At 51.4% G+C, this 19706-nt stretch overlaps 2 protein-coding genes across 6 annotated transcripts in view; one reads left to right on the top strand and one right to left on the bottom strand.

Moving 5' to 3' along the window:
- DYNC2I2 (dynein 2 intermediate chain 2) lies at positions 1–19149 on the top strand. Its single transcript, XM_084799352.1, has 9 exons — positions 1–232; positions 12277–12528; positions 16000–16109; positions 16664–16821; positions 17327–17436; positions 17877–18044; positions 18142–18374; positions 18553–18710; positions 18834–19149. The coding sequence occupies exons 1-9, from the start codon at positions 41–43 to the stop codon at positions 19070–19072; spliced, it is 1620 nt and encodes a 539-aa protein (XP_084655478.1). The 5' UTR covers positions 1–40; the 3' UTR covers positions 19073–19149.
- The window catches only part of SPTAN1 (spectrin alpha, non-erythrocytic 1), a 64279-nt gene continuing 63718 nt past the window's right edge, over positions 19146–19706 (bottom strand). For all 5 annotated transcript variants that reach the window (XM_084799317.1, XM_084799315.1, XM_084799316.1 and 2 more), the window contains one exon: positions 19146–19614. In XM_084799317.1, coding sequence (XP_084655443.1) covers positions 19489–19614 — 126 coding nt within the window. In that variant the 3' untranslated portion in view covers positions 19146–19488. The remainder of the gene's footprint in view (positions 19615–19706) is intronic.

Genomic DNA, 19706 nt, shown 5'->3' with positions numbered 1-19706 from the left:
AGGTCTCAAGGCACCGGCGCGAGAGGGCGGGGCTGTCGCCATGGCAACGCGCGCCTCTCCCGGGCCATTTCGGCGGGCTGGAAGCGCAGGAGCTACTACGCTGGCTGCTGCCGGGGCTGGCGCGGCTGGCGGCTTGACGCCGGGGCGGCCGGCGCCTCTGCAGGACGAGACCCTGGGCGTGGTGTCCGTGCCCTCGCAGTGGAGGGGCGTCCAGGGCATCCGCGGGGAGACGGTGAGGGCGCGGGCTCCGCGGTGGGCCGCGCGGGCGGGAAGGCCGTTGCGCAGAGAGGGGCTTTCGTAGTTTAATGCAAAAACCAAGTCACGTTAGACTTTTCCCAGTCTCCGAGGAGAAAAACAAAAACCAACCAACCAAAAAAAAACAACAACAACAAAAAAAACCAAAAAAACCGAAAACAAAAAAACCCAAAACCAACAACAACAAAACTGTTAGTGGTTCCATGTTGTTAAAGGACGTTTATGTGGGAGTGTGTCATACGCGTGTCAAGGCACTGGTGGAGGCCAGAGGATAGCTTTACACAGGTTAGTTGTTTCCTTCCACCAGGTGGGTCCTGGAAATCCAGCTCCTGTTGTCAGGTGTGGCCAAGCGCCTTTACCAGCTAAGCCACTTTGCTAGCCCAGCCCCACTTTTGGAAGGATTTTTATGTGAATGATAGTTTTTAGGCATTTCAAACTAACATTCGTTTTTGGACGGAGTAGATTGCATCTTTTTATTTATTTATTTTATTTTATTTTATTTTATTTCTTAAAGACAGGGTTTCTCTGCGTAGCCTTGGCTGTCCTGGACTCACTTTGTACACCAGGCTGGCCTCGAACTCACAGTGATACGCCTGCCTCTGCCTCCCGAGTGCATGCGCCACCACGCCTGGCCGTTTTATGTTTTTTAAAGACAGGGTTTCTCTGTGTAGCCCTGGGTGTCCTCGAACTCACAGAGATCTGTCTGCCTGTGCTGAGATTACCACTCTGTATCCAGAGTGCCTGTGTCACCACTGCCCTTCTATGGTTTTCTAGTTAAAAAAAAAAAAAAAAAACGTATAAATAAGCTGGATGTAGTGACTCAGGCCTTTAATCCCAGCACTCGGGACAGCCAAGGCTACACAGTGAAACCTTGTTTCAAAAATAAATAAATCCCCAAAACAACACATAAATAGCCAGATTGGAAATCATCAATTCAATCTGACATCTTTCTTTTCCTCAAAGAGTGAGCCCTAGTCTTGTTAGTTTTCTTGTAGCTAGAAATTTAGAAGCCCTAGGGGTTCTGAGAAACCATCCTGATTACATGGACTCTAAAGGCCCTAACCCTGGAGTGTGTGTCCCCCCCAACCCCCTCCCCAACTCCCAAAGAAGATTCTTTAATTTTCCATTGGATTTTATTTCTTGATCCATTGACTGAGAGTCTGTTTGTGGGGGGCGGGGGCATGAATGTGCCATGGTGTGCTTGTGGACATCCGAGGGCAGTTTGTGGGAGTGTGGGTGTCTGTCTACAATGGGAGTCACTGACATCGTGACACTCAGGTGTCTAGGGTTGGTTGAAAACACTCCTACCTGCTTTCTTAGCTGTGACAACCCAGGAGGCAGGAGAGAGCGGCAGCTTTTCCTCTTGGCATCAGTGGGTTATGCCTAAAATTTAGGAAAATTGGATTGTCAGGCAGCCAGGTGCTGGTGGCGCACGCCTTTAATCCCAGCACTCCAGAGACAGAGGCAGGCAGATCACTGTGAGTTTGAGGCCAGCCTGGTCTACAAAGAAAGTTCTAGGAAAGCCAAGGGTAAACAGAGAAACCGTGTCTAAAAAACCAAAACCAAACCAATAATAATAATAATAATAATAATAATAATTAATGAATGAAGAAGATAAAAAGAAAATCTATGCTTGGCCTGGCATCAGGCTGCAAAGTGACTAAGAACAAACAGAACAACCAACAGGCAGGAGAGATGGAGAGATGGCTCAGCAGTTAAGGGCTTCTCTACCAGAGGACCCTGGTTTGATTCCCTGCAGCCATGTAGTGGCTCGCAACCATTTAACTCCTCCACTTCCAGGCATCTGACACCCTCTCCTAGTGTCTGAAGGCACCAGGCACACATGTGGTACACACATAGACATTAGGCGGAACAGCCATGTATGTAAAACTAGGTAACAACAGCAGAAAGAAATGCTTTCTGGCCGGGCATGGTGGTTCACGCCTGTCACCCCAGCACTTGGGGAGGCAGAGGCCAGAAGATCTCTGTGAGTTCTAGGCCAGCCTGGTGTACAAAGTGGGTTCCAGGACATCCAAGGCTACACAGAGAAACCCTGTCTCAAAAAACTAAAATAACGAAAAGAAAGATGCTGGGTCGGGCTGGAGAGATGGCTCAGAGGTTAAGAGCATGGTCTGTTCTTTCAATGGTCCTGAGTTCAATTCCCAGCAACCACATAGTGGCTCACAACCATCTATAATGAGATCTGGTGCCCTCTTCTGGTGTGCAGGCACAAATGTGGGCAGAATACTGTAAAATAATAAGTAAGTAAATCTTCAAAAAAAAGAAAAATGTGCTGGGTAGTGGTGGCGCATGCATTAAATCCCAGTACTCTGGGAGGCAGAGGCAGGTGGATCTCTGTGACTTCGAAGCCAGGGTGGTCTATAGAGCAAGACTAGGACAGCATGGGATACACAGAGAAACAGACAAACAAACAGAAAAAACTTCATTTCCTGTAATCAACTGTTAAGATGTTTCTAGTCAAGGCTGGAGAGATGGCTCAGAAGTCCTGAGTTTGATTCCCAGCACCTGCATGGTGGCTCAGAATCATCTAAAATGGGATCTGATGCCCTCTTCTGGCATGCAGGGTACATGCAGATAGAGCACTCATACACATAAAACAAATAATTTTTAAAAAAGATTTTAAAAAGTAAACCAGGCGGTAGTGACACTTGCCTCTAGTCTCAGTACTCGGGAGGCAGAGGAAGGTGGATCTCTGAGTTTGAGGCCAGCCTGGTCTACAGAGCAAGTTCAAGGGTAGCCAGGGCTACATAGAGAAACCCTGTCCCAAAAATAAACCTAACAGGCCGGGCGTGGTGGCGCACTCCTTTAATCCCAGCACTCGGGAGGCAGAGGCAGGTGGATTGCTGTGAGTTTGAGGCCAGCTTGGTCTACAAATCGAGTCCAGGACAGCCAAGGCTACATAGAGAAACCCTGTCTCGAAAAACAAACAAACAAACAAAAAACCAACAACAACAACAACAAAAAAAAACAAAACCAACCAACCAACCAAACAAACAAAAAACCAAACAGTAAAAATGTTTTTTTCCAGTCTTTCCTTCCTGTCAGGAAGCCTGTGTCCGTGCTGTAAGTACTTTTTTGTTTGTTTATTTGTTTTTGTTTTTTTCTGAGACAGTTTCTCTGTGTAGCCTTGGCTGTCCTGAACTGGCTTTGTAGACCAGGCTGGCCTCGAACTCACAGCGCTCCGCCTGCCTCCGCCTCCGAGGGCTGGGATTACACAGGCTGTGCCACCGAGCCCGACTGTAAGTACTTCTTGATCTCTGGCAGAAATCAAACATTGGCAAGTGGGGATGAGTGTCTGCATTTCAGCAGTGGACTAAAGGAAAGCATTAAATACTGTAAATTATTCCATATGTATGTTTTGTCTGTATGCCACGTATGGCTGTGGTACTCTCGGAGACCAGAAGAGGGCATCAGACACCCCCATTCGTGGAGGTGCCAGGGATTGAGTTCTTGTGGGTTCTGAGAATTGAACCTAAGGCCTCTGGAAGAGCAGTCAGTATTCTGTTTGTGGGTTTTGTTTGTTTGTTTGTTTTTTGAGACAGGGTTCCTCTGTGTAGCCTTGGCTGTCCTGAACTCACTTTGTAGACCAGGCTGGCCTCAAACTCACAGAGATCCACCTACCTCTGCCTCCCAGGTGTGGGGATTAAAGACGTGTGCCACCACTGTGCGGCCTATTTCTTTGTTTTTGTTATGTTTTTTCAAAGCAGGGTTTTCTCTGCATACCCCTTGTTCTGAACTTGCTCTATAGACCAGGCTGGATTTTTTTTTTTTTTGGGCCAGTGTTTTTTTTTTTTTAAGATTTATTTATTTATTATATATCACAGTGTTTTGCCTGCATGCACACCAGAAGAGGACATTAGATCTCATTATAGATAGTTGTAAGCCACCATGTGGTTGCTGGGAATTGAACTCAGGACCTTTGGAAGAGCAGACAGTGCTCTTAACTTCTGAACCATCTCTCCAGTCCTTGAGAGAGCATTTTCTGTAGTGAAAGTTTTGGTTTCTTTAAAAACTCAGTCATGATCTGGGTGCAGTGGTGCACACCTATAATCCCAGCCCTCTTGGAGGCAAATGCAGTTCGAGGCCAGCCTGGTCTACACAGCGAGTCCAGGACAACCAAGGCTATGCAGAGAAACCTTGTCTCAAAAAACTGAAAAACAAGAAGCAAAAAACAACTCAGTTATGTTATTATTATTATTTTTTAGTCCCAAGTGTGGGATATCGGGGTGCTTTTAGTTTGCCCACAGCTGATAATTGCCTGGTGTGGCTTGGAGAGGGGCGTGGTCTTTGCCAGCTGCAGGTAGTTTACTTCTGAGGACTGAGAGCTTAGATACCAGAGCCCAGGAAGAGGAAGGGGACACTCCCAAGAGGCGGCAGGGGAGGGGAGGGGGAGAAGCAGCTCCTTGGGGAGCTGCTTGTTCCTACTGCTGTGTTTGCTGTGGCTGCTTTGCTGGATTCCTGGATATTCTGGGATTGGCATTGCCTTAAAGAAGTCTTTGTTTTTTTGTTTTAGTTTTTCGAGACAGGGTCTCTCTGTGTAGCTTTGGCTGTCCTGGACCCACTTTGTAGACCAGGCTGGCCTCGAACCCACAGCGATCTGCCTGCCTCTGCCTCCCGAGTGCTGGGATTAAAGGCGTGCACCACCACGCCCAGCTGGTTTTTTTTTTTTTAAAGATTTATTTAGTAATTATTATGTATGCAGTGCTCTGCCTACATGTACATCTATAGGCCAGAAGAGGGCATCAGATCACATTACAGATGGTTATGAACCACCATGTGGTTGCTGGGAATTGAACTCAGGACATCTGGGAGAGCAGGTGGTGCTCTTAACCTCCGAGCCATCTCTCCAGCCCTGCTTTTTGGTTTTTTGAGACAGGGTTTTTCTGTGCAGCCTTGGCTGTCCTGGACTCATTTTGTAGACCATGTTGGCCTTGAACGTTCCATGTTCCAACTGCCTCTAATCTTAAAGAAGTCTTAAGAGTGTCAACTGCTGGACTTGAGAGGTGGCTCAGAGGTTAAGAACACTGTCTGCTCTTCCAGAGGTGGCGCACGCCTTTAACCCCAGCACTAGGGAGGCAGAGGCAGACGAATTGCTGTGAGTTCGAGGCCAGCCTGGTTTACAAAGTGATTCTCGACAGCCAAGGCTACACAGAGAAACCCTGTCTTGAGAAACCAAAAAAAAAAAAAAAAAATCGGGAGGCAGTGGCAGGTGAATCCTTGTGGGTTTGAGGCCAGCCTGGTCTACAAAGCCAGTTCAGGACAGCCAAGGCTAACACAGAGAAACCCTGTCTCAAAAAAAAAAATGGCCTTTAATCCCAGCACTTGGGAGGCAGAGGCAGGTCTGGTCTACAAAGCGAGTCTAGGACAGGCAATGGCTACACTGAGAAACTCTGTCTAGAAAAAAACAAAAAAACAGAAAAAAGAAAGAATTGTAAAACTAAAACTATTATTTTTATTTTCTAGGGGGAAAAAAAAAAAGAAGCCGGGCTGGAGAGTTGCTCAGAGGTTAAGAGCATTGATTGCTCTTCCAAAGGTCATGAGTTCAATTCCCAGCAACCACATGGTGGCTCACAACCATTTCTAACAAAATCTGGTGCTCTCTTCTGGCCTGCAGGCAGAATACTGTGTACATAATAAATAAATCTTTTTTTAAAAAAAGAAGAAGCAGCAGCAGCTGACAACCCTAGCTAGCTGGAAGTAGCTAAGGAGAGCTCCAGCCCTTCTCCCCGCTAACCTCCTTTCTCTCCTGCCTGGTGTTGGGGACTGGAAGGGAGGGAGCGCATTAGAAACCCTAAGTGAAACAATGTCAAAAGGCACTTCTAGTTTCCCACAGACCTTGGAACTCACTTTTTAGCCCTGGCTGGTCTTGACATCACAGAGATCCACCTGCTGGTATTAAAGGTCTGCGCCGCCATGACTGGCCTTTCTCTCACCTAGGCTAACCTGGTCAGAGAAGGAAGGGTGCTTGGCTTGGAGTGTAGATCACCAGGGGCCGGGCCTTGCGCTTGTTTCTTAGTGGCTGGTTAGAGTGCTTGTGCTAGGTGCCATTGGTAACATGAGGGCTTGGTGCTGCTGGGGGCTCGGGGTTTGGGGGGCACGCTTTGGAGTGCTAGTACCTGTGCAGTTGTTGGAGCCACTGAGATGCTCTGGAGAGTTTACATGCGTGTGTACCGCCTGTCGCCTGCTGTGACCCTGGACGTGCGGCGCGGCCTGGGAATCTGGCTTTAAAGACTATGATGTGAGGCAGAGCTGCTGTCTACTCAGCACAGCCTGCCGTCAAAACAGGCCTGGCCTGTCAGAAGGGGGGTGGGGAGCTGCTGCCTGCGACTCCCTGTCCTAAAAGACGCCGAGAGGTGGGGTCAAGTGTTGAAGGCCAGCACGGTGCGTTCTAGACTAACCTGAACTACACGAGCTGTCTCAGAAGGTCTGTGAAGAAGAGTCGTGGCGAGGTGCACGCCTTCCAGGTGGGCTGGAGGCTGCGGTGCTGGCTGGGGGCCTCAGGAACCGCACAGCTCACAGCAGACCCTGACCCTAGTTCCAGGGCAGCTCCCAGGCACCGTGCACATACATGTGGGCCAAGCACATCTCTACATAAAAGAAGCAAATCTTTACAAAATATAAAGAACTAAATGTGTGTATATATATATATATATATCACACATCACAGGTTTTGGTTTTTTGTTTTTGTTTTTTTGTTTTTCTTTTTTCTTTTTGCTTTTTTTTTTTTTTTTTTTTTTAAGACAGGGTTTCTCTGTGTAGCCTTGGCCGTCCTGGACTCGCTTTGTAGACCAGGCTGGCCTCGAACTCACAGCGATCCACCTGCTTGTGGAGTGCTGGAATTAAAGGCGTTCGCCACGGCACCTGGTGTTCCCCTCCTCCTCTGTTTTGGTTTTTCAAGACGGTTTCTCTGTGTATCCTTGGCTCCATCTACGACGGAGCAGCTCCAGTCTTGTTTTTTTGCAGCTCTGACCCGTGTCTGCTCACAGACCAGTGGCCACAGCTTATCCAGGTTGACAGTTGGGCAGACGCTCTGGTTCCTTTAAGTGGTAACGCCTCACTTCCTCAAAGTCACCCGGATGATGTTTGTCAAAGTTGATCTGTGGTGATGTGTGCCTCCAGCGTTCCCGCGGCCTCCAGGGTGCTCGTGGCGCTTGCTGCACCGATGAGGCTACATGGCCCCGGAGTTTCCGGGTCTTCCTCAGTCTGGATGGCGCGGCGGTGCCACAAAGGAAAGAGTGCATCCTGCTCTTTTTTTTTTTTTTCCAGACAGGGTTTCTCTGTAGCCTTGACTGTCCTGGACTCATTTTGTAGACCAGGCTGGCCTCAGACTCACAGTGATCCACCTGCCTCTGCCTCCCAAGTGCTGGAATTAAAGGCGTGCGCCACCACGCCCAGCTCATCCTGCTCTTTTAAAGTGTGCCATTGGGTGGCAGTCAGCTGCACGCTGAGCTCCAGGACTCTTTCCTCCTCGACCCATCCCTTGGACTGCGGGGTGGGCCTCTGTGGCGTGTCTCCTGCACACCTGGATGAACTCCTCCGTATCCTGCTCCCCGCCGGGCTGAGGCTGTGCCTCTGTGTTTCACGGCACATGGCGCCCCCTGCTGGAGCCTGTCTTAAGTAAGTCTGTGGGTCATCCGCCTTCTGTCGCAGACAGGGTGCCAGGTATGCTGCCGTGACGGGGGCCGCTCTCCCCTTTGAGACATTTTTGCTCAAGCTGGCCTCAAATTCATGACAGTCCTCCTGCCTCCGCCTTCTGAGTGCTGGGATTACAGGTGTGTGACACTTGCTTTTAGACCCTCTTTATGGCAGCGTGAAGACAGCCTAAGCAGAGCTATAATAGCAGTCTCTACAGGTTGGCTCCCAGCTGCCTGGCCGCACCCTTGGGCCCTAGTCTTCTGAGTAGCTGTTTGCTGCGGAAGCACTCAGAGCCAAGTTCCAGCTGGGGGTGTGGCTCACTGGGCACAGCCCTTGTCTGGTGTTCAGGAAGCTGGCCGCTCAGTGCTCAACACTGGAGACCTGGGTGTGGAACACATACCTGTGATCCCAGGTAGAAACAGAGGAGCAGAAGTTTGAGGTCACCCTGGTGTGTGAGACCCTGGAAGGGAGGGAGGCCAGCAGCGCGTGCGCATTTGACTAAGATTACACATGGTGCAGAGTAGGGAGGCTGCCCTGGTTGCTGGCTCACCACTGCTAGGGCGCTTAGATCTTATGTGTCATTAACTCTGCTTCGTGTAGGTGCTGTCTGCTAGACTGTGTCACATAGAATGTCTCCCAAGTGTTCACACTGTCCTTTGAGAGGGAACAGTCATGGATGGGGGGGGGGGGTGCGGGTGGAGGAAACCTGGGGCCATGGAGAAGCCAAGAGGGTCTTTTTTCTTTTTTGGTTTTATAAGACAGGGTTTCTCTGTGTAGCCTTGGCTGTCCTGGACTTTGTAGACCAGGCTGACCTCGAACTCACATCAATTCACTAGCCTCTGCCTCCTGAGTGCTGGGATTAAAGGTGTGCGCCACCACACCCGGTGCCAAGAGGGTCTTTGGCGGGCTTTTTTTCTTTTTCTTTTTCTTTTTTCTGTGTAGCCTTTGCTGTCCTGGATTCCATTTGTAGACCAGGCTGGCCTCTAACTCACAGTGATCTGCCTGCCTCTGCCTCAAAAAAACCAAACTGTCTCAAAAAAACCCAAAAGTTGTTTTTCATACACTACGTTCTGATTATGGTTTCTCCTCTCTCAACTCCTCCCATTCCCTCTCCACCCGGCCAAACTCACACCCTTTTTTTTTTTCCTCTGAAACCAAGCAACTGAAAAACAAACATACAAACCAGAATATGACCAAACAAACAAGCCAACAGAAAAAAAGTAAAAAAAAAATTCTTTTAGTGAAAGTCTCAAGCTTCCTGGGCTGGTTTAAGTTTGCAGTGTGCCAGGGGTGAGCCTGTGATCCCCTGCCTCCGCATCCCCTGTAATAGGACAGTAGATGGGAGCCCGTGTGTCCCATTTATGTTGTGCCTTTTCTTCCTTCCTCCCCCCTTCCTTCCTTCCTTCCTTCCTTCCTTCCTTCCTTCTGTAGACCAGGCTGGCCTTGAACTCATAGAAGTCCTCCTGCCTCTGCCTCAGCTCTGCCTCCTGAGTCCTGGGATTAAAGGCAGGCCCCCTACACCAGGTGACCACACTAGCCAGAGCCTCTAGCTTTGGCCACCTGTGTTCATGTCGTTGGCTTCCCTGCTTCACTCTTGGTCTAGCATTGCTTGACTTGCCTGTGCTCAGGCTGTGAGAGGCGTGTGTGGTGGAGCTGGTGCCCTCACTGCTTGCCCTGGGCTGCTGTCCCCTCAGCCATCAGGGCATTTCCTCTGTCCAGCCAAGTTCCAGGACTGCTCAGTGACTTGGGCCAGCCAGAGAGCCTCTTAGGCCAGTGGGTCTCAACCTTCCTAAAGCTGCAACCCTTTAACACAACTCCTCATGTTGTGGTGACCCCAACTATAGTATTTTCATGTTTTTTTTTCTCTTCCCGAGACAGGGTTTCCCTGTGTAGCCTTGGCTGTCCTGGACTCACTTTGTAGACCAGGCTGGTCTCAAACTCACAGAGATTCACCTGCCTCTGCCTCCCAGGTGCTGGGATTAAAGGTGTGCACCACCACCACGTGGCTTGTTTTTGTTTGTTGTTGTTGTTTTAAACGTTTTCATTGTTACCTCCTAATTATAATGTTGCTGCTGTTGTGAATCCTAAGGCTATAAAGGATATTTGAAGGATGTCTGGTCTCTGGCCCCCAAAAGGACCCGCAGCTTGAGAACCACTGCTTTAAAGTGAGCTGACAGTCTTCTGTCCCAGCTCCTGTGTCCGCTCAGCTTTGACAGTGAGGAGCAGACACCCACCCCAAACAGTTCATGGCAGATTCTGTGTAGTACCTCTTAAGCCCACCGCATGCAGCATGCAGCTGCTTCTGAGAGAGGAGAAATTGGAATCTACCATCGTGACTATTGTGTGGCTGTGTGTGTGCATGGTTTTGTGTGCATGGGTCTCATGCGCATGTGCATGGAGGCCAGAGGAGCCTTCTAAGCTCAGCCCACAGGTGGGGCCTTCCAGGGATGTTTGGCTCCACCCTGCCTCTACCTGAGGCTTTGCATTGCTCCCTTGGGTGCCTCTAGGACTAGCAGCCTCCACACAGCAGCTCTCAAGTCTCCTTAAACTTCAGCCTGAAGGGACTTAGCGGGGCCTTCTCAGTGCCCCACGTGGCCAACTCCCTCAGGCCTCTGCCAGGGCCGAGCACTTTCTATTGGAGTTTCTATTTGTTCTTTTTTGTACCTGGCACTAAGTATCCTACGCGCACCTGTCTGTCTGCCCTGTCTGTCTGTCTGCTCTGCAAACATCATGTGAAGTGCTGGGCAAACAGAGGTGGTGAAATGGAACCCTGTGCTGGAGGGACACTCAGTTTGACACCCAGGAGTCTTTCTTTCTTTCTTTTTTTCTTTTTTAAAGATTTCTTTATTTTGCGTACAGTGTTCTGCCTGCATGTACACCTGCACACCAGAAGAGGGCACCAGATCTTCTTATAGATGGTTGTGAGCTACCATGTAGTTGCCAGGAATTGAACTCAGGACCTTTGGGAGAGCAGCCGCTCTTCACCTCTGAGCCATCTCTCCAACTCTGAAAGTTTGTGTTTTTCCAGACACTCTCCTGGACTCAACTTTGTAGACCAGGCTGGCTGCCAATTCACAGAGATCTACCTGCCTCTGCATCCTGAATGCTGGGATTACAAGCGTGCGCCGCCCCCCCCCCCACCTGAAAGTTTTGAGCAAGTATGAAGTTGACAGCTTTTTGTCCATATCCCCTGTGGCTGGGAAAGACACTGCACGCAGGTTCCAGGGCCTCAGGTCCCTTAGGGGCTTCAGGTGCAGCGCCTTGGTGGGGGCAGTGGTCTTAGCCTCACTCCCAAGAGGCTCTTTGGTAAAGACAAGATGATCACAAGGGTTGCTTCTCCTCTGAGCTGATGTTTCTTTCTTGTCATGTCTGTTGATGTAGGGACAGGCCCTGTGCACTGGTGACAGGGAGGCGGTGAGGGCTGTAAGGACAGTGGTTGCCTTTCTCCCCCTGGCTTGTCATGGATGCCTTTCTGAAGTAAAGGCACCTCTTCTGGCTAGGGGTTTATTGTTTATTGTTGTTGTTTGTTGGTTGGTTTGTTTTGTCAACTTGACACAATCGAGGGCATCTGCAAAGAGGGAACATCAAATTTAAAATTGCCCGTGTCACATTGGCCTGTAAGCGTGCAAGTGGGGCAGGTTCTTGATTACTGATTGTTGTGGGAGGGCCAGCCCACCATGGGTGGTGCGGCTCCCACAGGTGATCCTGGGCTGCGGGGAGCAAGCCAGTGCGCAGCTTTTTTTCTGTGGTCTCTACTACGGTTCCTGTATTGAGTTCCTGCTCTGACTTCCTTTATGATGGAATCTAACTGTAAGCCAAATAAACTCTTTTTCTCCCCAAGTTGGTTTTGGCCAGTGTTTATCACAGTAGACCAGGCTGGCCTCAAACTCACAGAGCTCAATCTGCCTTTGTCTCCCAAGTACTGGGATTAAAGGTGTGTGCCACCACATACAGTGGACGGTATGTGCTCTTTACCACTAAGTCACCTCTCTAGGTAACACCCCCTCCCAGCTGTTTGTAAAAAGTAATTTGTGTGTATTTGCACAGACATGCGTGCAATTCTGTTTTTGTTTGTTTGTTTTTGGTTTTTCAAGACAGGGTTTCTCTCTGTAGCCTTGGCCATCCTGGACTCACTTTGTAGACCAGGCTGGCCTCGAACTCACAGCAATCCGCCTGCCTCTGCCTCCCGAGTGCTGGGATTAAAGGCGTGCGCCACCACGCCAGGCTATGCGTGCAATTCTGAACTGACTTTCAGGAGTCAGTTCTCTCTACCATGTGGGTTCTGGGAATTGAACCCAGGTGTTGGACTTGGTAGCAAGCAGCTTTACCCACTGGCCTGTGACTCTGGTTTTAATTTCCTTCCAGAAAAGTTGCCAGACAGCTGGCATTGCTACAGCAGAGGCATCTGCGCAGGCCCGAACACATGAAGATGCCCAGGTGCAGACAGAGGCCCCTGAGGAGCCAGCAGCTGTGGTGCCTGTTTCCCAGTGTGACACCCTCAGGCTTGCAGCCTTTCTTCGGGGGGTGGAGGCCATTGTCATCCGGGAGCTGAACAACAGCTGGCAGAGCCATGCCTTTGATGGCTATGAGGTGAACTGGACGGAGCCTCAGCAGACGGTAAGGCCTCAGCTGGTGGCTTGGGGTGGTGCCCCTCCCTGAGCCTCCAAGGCTTCCTTGGGACTTTGCCTTGCTCCCCCAGGGACAGGAGAACCAGCAACAGCAAGTATACTAGTTGCAGAGGGTGAGGGGCTGGCTCACCCTGGGAGAACTGGGTCTTTTGGGGGACCATAGTGAAAGCGAGTGGCTGGTGAGGTATGGGGCTTAAGCCAGGGCAGCCTGCCACTAGGCCTGGCAGCATCCTAGGCATGACCTGCTGTGGTCTCTTTCCTCGGGCCAGCTGTAGCACCGTTATCTCTACAGTATCGGTGAGCCTTGGGCAGGCTGAGTGCCGTGCCCAGGGCTGCACAGCTGAGTTACCTGAGCTGGAACCTGAACCCTGGAAGGGTGCTAAAGGCACCAGTATATCTGCTTTCCAGACAGTTCCAAGCGGTCCCTTGTGGGCCTGGAGTACTACTGGATTGACAGCTGATGCGTCAAGTGGGGCTAAACAATGGAGATTTCCTTGTTTCCCAGTGGGCCTCGGGGCACCTCCATCACTCCAAGTGCTGAGCCCTGTCCCAGCCTTACATAGCTCTGTCTGTCTGTCTTGTATCATTATTTATTTATTTATTTATTTATTTATTTATTTATTTATTTATTATGTATATAGTGCTCTGCTTGCATGTACTCCTGAAGGCCAGGAGAGGGCGCCATATTTGTGAGCCACCATGTGGTTGCTGGGAATTGAACTCAGGACCTTTGGAAGAGCAGGCGGTGCTCTTAACCACGGAGCCATCTCTCCAGCCCCTGTCTTATATCATTTTTGAAACCAAGTCTAGTTGAAGATGACCTTGAACTCTGATGGCCGCCTCCCCCAAGTCTGTGGTAGGCACATAACATTACACCTGTTGACACAGTGCTGATGATTGAGTCGAGTTAGCAATGTGCCTGGCATGGTGGTACACATTTGTCATCCCAGACTGAGGAGGCTAGAGACCTGTGTCAGAGAGAACCCACACGGTGACAAAGAAGCATTGACTGTTCCTTTTTTGTTTCTCGGCTACAGAGTCCAGACTGGCCATTCCTCCTGTTTGTGTGACAGTTACCCAAGTGTGCCGCCTGGCGGGACGGCGTGATGTTTTTGTTGTTTTGTATCGATTTATTTCTTTTGCTGGGCTGTGGTAGCACACAATTTAATCCTAGCACTCGAGGCAGAGACAAGCAGATCTCTGTGAGTTCAAGGCCAGCCTGGTCTACAAAGTGAGTCCAGGACAGCCAAGACTACATAGAGAAATTCTGTCCCAGAAAACAAAAAACTCAAAATTATATATTTTAATTCCTTTTGATTTATTTATTTTTGTGTGTATGAGCGCTCTATCTGCATGTACTCCTCCATGCCAGAATCAGGCATTAGATTTCAGTATAGACGGTTGTGAGCCACCATGTGGTTGCTGGGAATTAAACTCTGGACTCCTGGAAGAGCAAACAGTGCTTTTAACCACGAAGCCATCTATCCAGCCCCTTTTAATTTATTTTAATGTGTGTGTGTCTGTCTGTGTGTCTGTCTGTGTGTCTGTCTCTCTCTGTGGATTTGTGCATGTGACTGTGAGGAGTATGAAGGTCAGAAAGGACGTCCCCCCCCCCTCCTTTTTTTTTTTTCCAAGACAGGGTTTCTCTGTGCAGCCTTGGCTGTCCTGGACTTGCTTTGTAGATCAGTCTGGCCTTGAACTCACAGCGATCCCCCTGCCTCTGCCTCCTGAGTGCTGGAATTACAGGTGTGCACCACCATGCCCAGCTCTGTTTTCGGGTTTTGTGTGCCTCCCAGCCTGGCTTCTGTTCTTACCTCTTTGAGGAAGGCTTTCCTGACGCGGTGTCCAGGTTTCTGGGGCCTATTCTTTGCTTTACTGTCATCTCACTTTCTATGTTTTGGTTTATTTATTTATCTTTGACAGTTTAAGCAGAAGTTTGTTTAGCAAAGTGAATGTTCCAAAGTCAGACTGTTCTAAGGCAGAGTGCCTTAAATAAACAAACAAAAAACTAAAAAATAGGGTCTCACTATGTAGCTCTGGAACTCACTATGCAGAGCAGGCTGGCCCTGAACTCAGAGACTCACCTGCCTGTATAGTCCAGGCTGACCTCAAAGTCACACTGGCACTCAGCTGCCTCAGCCCTGCGCCCCAGGCCCTGCACCCCCCAACCCCCCAGCACTGGAAGTGCAGGCATGCATCACCACACTCTGGGCCCTCTGCCCCTGGGTCTCTGTCTCTATGAGCGGGGCTGCTGCTGAGTGGTCTTTGGGGGTTCCCTGGCACCCACAGCCTTGCACATCGCTGGCAGTGGCCTGTGTTCCTAAAGGCTTCTTGCAGGGCTGGGCTCTTGCCTTGGGCCAGTCATGAAATCAGGAGACGTGGAGCTTTACACTGGAATTTGATTCTCTGCTGCTGTGCCCTTCCCCCTGGCATCCTTTGGGACTATGACTTTCTCCCTTGCTGCTCTCACCTGCTGAGAAAAAGACTCCAGAGCCTTGATTTTGGGGAACCAGACTTGTTGGCCCACACCTATAACCTCAGCGCCATGAGGCTGAAGCAGGATTGCCATCAGTTTGGGGCTAGCCTGGGCTACATACTGGTGTGTAATAGTCCATAATAAAGTTGTCGTGCTAGCCTTCTTTAGCTAGAGCAGTTTAATGCATTCCCCTGTGTGCAGCCGCTGCCCTACCTTCCAGCTTTTTGCCCCATGTGCTGAGCCCTAAAACTCTGGCTTGGAACCGCCATCAGCTGTGGTTTTCAGGCCACCTTCCCAGCTCTTGGAAGTGTCCTGCACGGCAGATAGATGAAGGCTGTGTATTTTCTGTCTTTGTGGGAGGGGTCGAGACAGTCTTACTGTGTGCCAGCCTGGTACTCAGTGTATAGCTCAGACTGGTTTAGAACTCATAGTGATCCTCCTGCCTCAGCTTCTCAAGTGCTGGGATTGTAGGAATGAACCCCATGTCCAGAGCAGCCTACATTTACCTCTTGTATGACCAGTAGATGTGGTCTTGGGCTGCTTGGGCCTGGATTTTTCTGTGGCGCTATGAGGTTACTTACTAGTGCAGCGGTCCTCAGCCTTCCTACTGCTGCAGCCCGTACATACAGCTCCTCACGCTGTGCTGACTCCAGCCATAAAATTATTGTTGTTACTTCATAACTGTAATTTTGCTGCTATTAAGATTCATAATATGCTGGACATGGTGGTGCGTACCTTCAAGCTCAGCACCTGGGAGGCAGAGGCAGGTGGATCGCTGTGAGTTCAAGGCCAGCCTGGCCTACAGAGAGTTCTAGGACAGCCAAGGCTACACAGAGAAACCCTGTCTTGAAAAACAAAAACAAAAGATTCATAATGTAAATATCTATGCTTCCCAATGGTCTTAGATGACCCCTGTGAGAAGGCCATTGGGAAGCACTTATTGGATGGACTAGTGTTTGGGCTGGGAATGGCCTGTCTCTGCAGGTATCCTGTCTGCACACCCTGGTCTACCCCCCAGCCCAAGGGCAGGGTCTGCACGTGACCGGCATTTCCTGGAACGCCACAGGCTCTGTGCTGGCCTGTGCCTACGGCCGGTGAGTGACAGCTGGGTCAGTGGGAAGAGATGCCAAGACTTGTTTGGGCTTCTGTTTGACTAGGTAAAGAGCAGAGGGGGGTCTGAGACCCTGTGCCCCAAGGCCCCTCCCTACCTGGCAGCGAGCCCTGAGTAGTGTTGGTCACCAGCAGCTATTCTGGTTTTTGCTGCTGGATGCTGTACGGTCCCCATCCACCAACGTGTGGACACACACTTGGGGTCTGAGACCCTTTCCCCTAGCACCAGGCCTCGCTGTGTAGCTCAGTCATGTCTGGGCCTTCCGAGTGCTGGGATTACAGGTATCCTCTGCATGTAGTGAGCTATCCCCCAGCCCAAGGGTCAGGTCTGCATGTGACTAGCATTTTCTGGAACACCTAGGGTTTACAGACAGGCCATCTGTAGTGGCATCATGCCTGGCTTAGGGACTCTTTTCTAGATAACTTTGTGCCCTTGTGAGTGCCACAGAGGAACCGATGACATATACCCATAGTACACAGTGTGGTTGTGGTTTCTGGGGGGTTGGTGGAGGGGGCACTCAGGCATGTCTCCATGCAGTCTAGACGATGGCGACTGGAGTACACTCAAGTCCTATGTGTGCACCTGGAACCTGGACCGCCAGGGCCTGAACCCCCAGCAGCCTTCAGTGGTGGTGGAGGTGCCCAGTGCGGTCATGTGCCTGGCCTTCCATCCCTCACAGCCCTCACACATTGCAGGTGAGTGTCTCACCTCCCCAGCCTCCTCTTTTCCCTAGGCTCAGCTTCTGCCCAGCCACAGGCAGCCAGGAAGCCTTTTGCTGCCCTGTCAGCTTCTGACCAGGTCAGGCCACTTACTTGGGGGGACAGTGAGGTTGCCCTGGCCCCTAGGTTGTCTGTAGCTGGGGGATAATCCACCTGTCGCCCTCTGAGGGCTGTGGAGCCTGGAGGAAGGAGTCATTTGCAGAGGTCTGAGTTGGCAGGATGAGAGCTGCGGGATGGAGGTGGGCTGTGCGTGCCGGCAGCAGAGGTGTCGGCTGGAGGGGTAGGTTGCTGGGCATGGGCCCCCGCTTTCGGTGGGGGAATGGTTCCTGGGGCGCGGTAAGGAGGGACTGAGTCTGAGGCCCTGGAATTAATATTTTCCCTCTCAAGAAATCCTCAGAAGAGGCCTTTGTCCTGGCTACGTGGGAGGGAGGGGTTGCTGGGCATGGCTGAGCTGATGCCCAGCCCCTGCTTATCCGCACAGGGGGGCTGTACAGTGGAGAAGTGCTGGTGTGGGACATGAGCCGACCCGAGGACCCACTGCTTTGGCGCACAGGTCTGACTGATGACACCCACACAGACCCTGTGTACCAGGTCAGGAGGCTGATGGGTGGGAGCAGGAACCCACTCCCGCCAAGGGTGTGGGAGTGGAGTGGGGGTGGGAGAGGGCTGGCACCAGAGCTGGGCACCACGGAGTTGGTGGTTGGACAGCTGCCTGGGCATCCTTGGAGCTCATGTCTGAGTCATGACTGAGCCTCTTCATTCTGGGCACAGAGGCGGATTCCCCCTCAGATGCTCCCTGGCAGTGGAGGCAGCTTTCCCACAAGCTGCCCTCAGGGGCAGGGCTCATCTCCCGCCTCTGGCACAGGTGGCCTAGCCTGCCTTCCTGGGTGCTAGCCCAGTGGCCTGGGGGAAGGGCTTCAGAAGGCCATGGCTGCCTCTGGCTCTGGTTTCCTCTAGAACTCTTCACCCCAGAAGGGCTGCTGCTGAGGGAGGGGGCAGCTGACCCTTTCTGTCCTGCTTTATCGTCTCAGGTGCTATGGCTGCCTGAACCCCGGCACAGCCACCGCTTCCAGGTACTGAGTGCAGCCACAGATGGGAGGGTGCTGCTCTGGAGGAGCAGCGGGGCTGGCCAGCTGCGGCTCTCCAAGGGCTTTGCCCTAGCCGTGCAGCAGCTGCCTCGGAGCACCAGGCTGAAGAAGGTAAGGCGAGGGACGGCCTGAGGCCCCTGGGCTATGGGAACGTGTTCTTCCTCTGCCCCACTGGCTGTCAGGACTTGTCATTGCTGCTTCTCCACAGCCACCCCGGGGAGAGACTGAGGTGGGGGTGACATCAGTGGCATTCTCCAGCTTCGACTCCAGCCTCTTCATTCTGGGCACAGAAGGCGGCTTCCCCCTCAAATGCTCCCTGGCAGCGGAGGCAGCTGCCCTCACTCTGATGCCCAGCTCTGTGCCTCTTAAGGCCCCAGTGCAGTTCACCTTCTCTCCCCATGGCGGTCCGGTGTACTCTGTGAGCTGTTCCCCTTTCCACAGGTAGGGGCACCAGCCTGGGTGTGCCACTGAGGCACAGGGAAGGCCATCCTGCCTCAAGCTTTTCAACACCAGCATTCTGATTCTTTGCAATCTGGTGGTTGGTCCCAGGGCCAGGGGAACTTCCCACGGGCAGACAGGAGGTGGCGGCAGCACCATGCAGGCCTTCCTTCCTTTCTAGGAATCTCTTCCTGAGTGCTGGGACTGATGGCCACGTCCACCTGTACTCCATGCTGCAGGCCCAACCCCTGACCTCACTGCAGCTCTCTCACAAGTACCTGTTTGCCGTGCGCTGGTCCCCTGTGCGCCCCTTGGTTTTTGCTGCCGCTTCTGGGGAAGGTAGGTTAGCCACACTGCTAAGCCATGTGGTGAGGACGGCTTAACCTGGCCACTGGCACCCACCACAAGCTGTCCAGGAGCAGTGACATGCCACAGCCTCTCAGCTACGGTTTCTCTCTGCAGGTGATGTACAACTGTTTGACCTCCAGAAAAGCTCACAGAAACCCACAGTTTCCATAGCACAAACCCAGGATGGAAGTCCTGTCTACTGCCTTGAGTTCAACAGTCAGCAGACCCAGCTCTTAGCAGCTGGTGATGCCAAGGGCATGGTCAAAGTGTGGCAGCTGAGCACAGCCTTCACAGAACAAGGGCCCCGGGAGGCCGAGGATTTGGACCAGCTGGAAGCAGAAGTAGCTACCTGAGGGTCACAAGGAGCAGCAGGGTGAGGTGTCCCCTCTAGGGTGTGTGCTAAACTGGATAAAGAGGAACAAAGCCTTTAGGGGGAAGAGTTGTCCTTTATTGGTCTTTTACATGAAAAGAGGATTTGGGGGAGAACAAGGGAGATGAGCCAGCTGCTTCGACTTTGAAGCAGGAATGAAGGCAGCTGGCGCAAACGCGGGTCTGGGTCCCACAGCAACAGTGATTGTGACTGGACTGAAAGCGGTTTATTGAAGCACCATTTTCTACTAAGTTTTACCCCAAGCTAAGCAGGCTTACGGTTACATTGGAAAGTAACACTGTCTGGAATATTCTCCTTGAAAGCAGAGGAAGTGACATGCAGCAAGGTGATAGAGCAGGGCAAGCAGCGTCGTAGGTCAGGCTCACCTACGAGCCAAGATCAATTCACGAAGAGTGAGCGGGTGAACTCGACGTAGTCAAAGGCAGTGGGGAGCTCTCGGCCCTTGCCATCCACATAGGGCTTCATGTGGGAGACGCAGTAGTCAGCTTGTTCCCGGGTCAGGTTCTGGAGGAGAGATGGTCCAGTCAGACGAACCAGTATTGACCTCAAATGCCCACCGGGAGGCAGAGGCCAGCCTGGTCTACAAACTGAGTCCA

The sequence above is a fragment of the Acomys minous genome, assembly GCF_964271855.1.
Source record: "Acomys minous genome assembly, chromosome: 10".
In the NCBI taxonomy this organism is placed as follows: Eukaryota; Metazoa; Chordata; class Mammalia; order Rodentia; family Muridae; genus Acomys; species Acomys minous.
The sequence above is the reverse complement of the archived record's forward strand: the minus strand, read 5'-3'. Positions and strand labels throughout refer to the sequence as shown.

Bases quoted from the DNA above. Each gene is read 5' to 3' on its own strand.
- DYNC2I2 (XM_084799352.1), top strand. From the start codon at position 41: ATGGCAACGCGCGCCTCTCCCGGGCCATTTCGGCGGGCTGGAAGCGCA. The intron at 233-12,276 runs GTGAGGGCGCGG...ATTTCCTTCCAG, and splicing joins AGGGCATCCGCGGGGAGACG to AAAAGTTGCCAGACAGCTGG. The intron at 18,711-18,833 runs GTAGGTTAGCCA...TTCTCTCTGCAG, and splicing joins TGCTGCCGCTTCTGGGGAAG to GTGATGTACAACTGTTTGAC.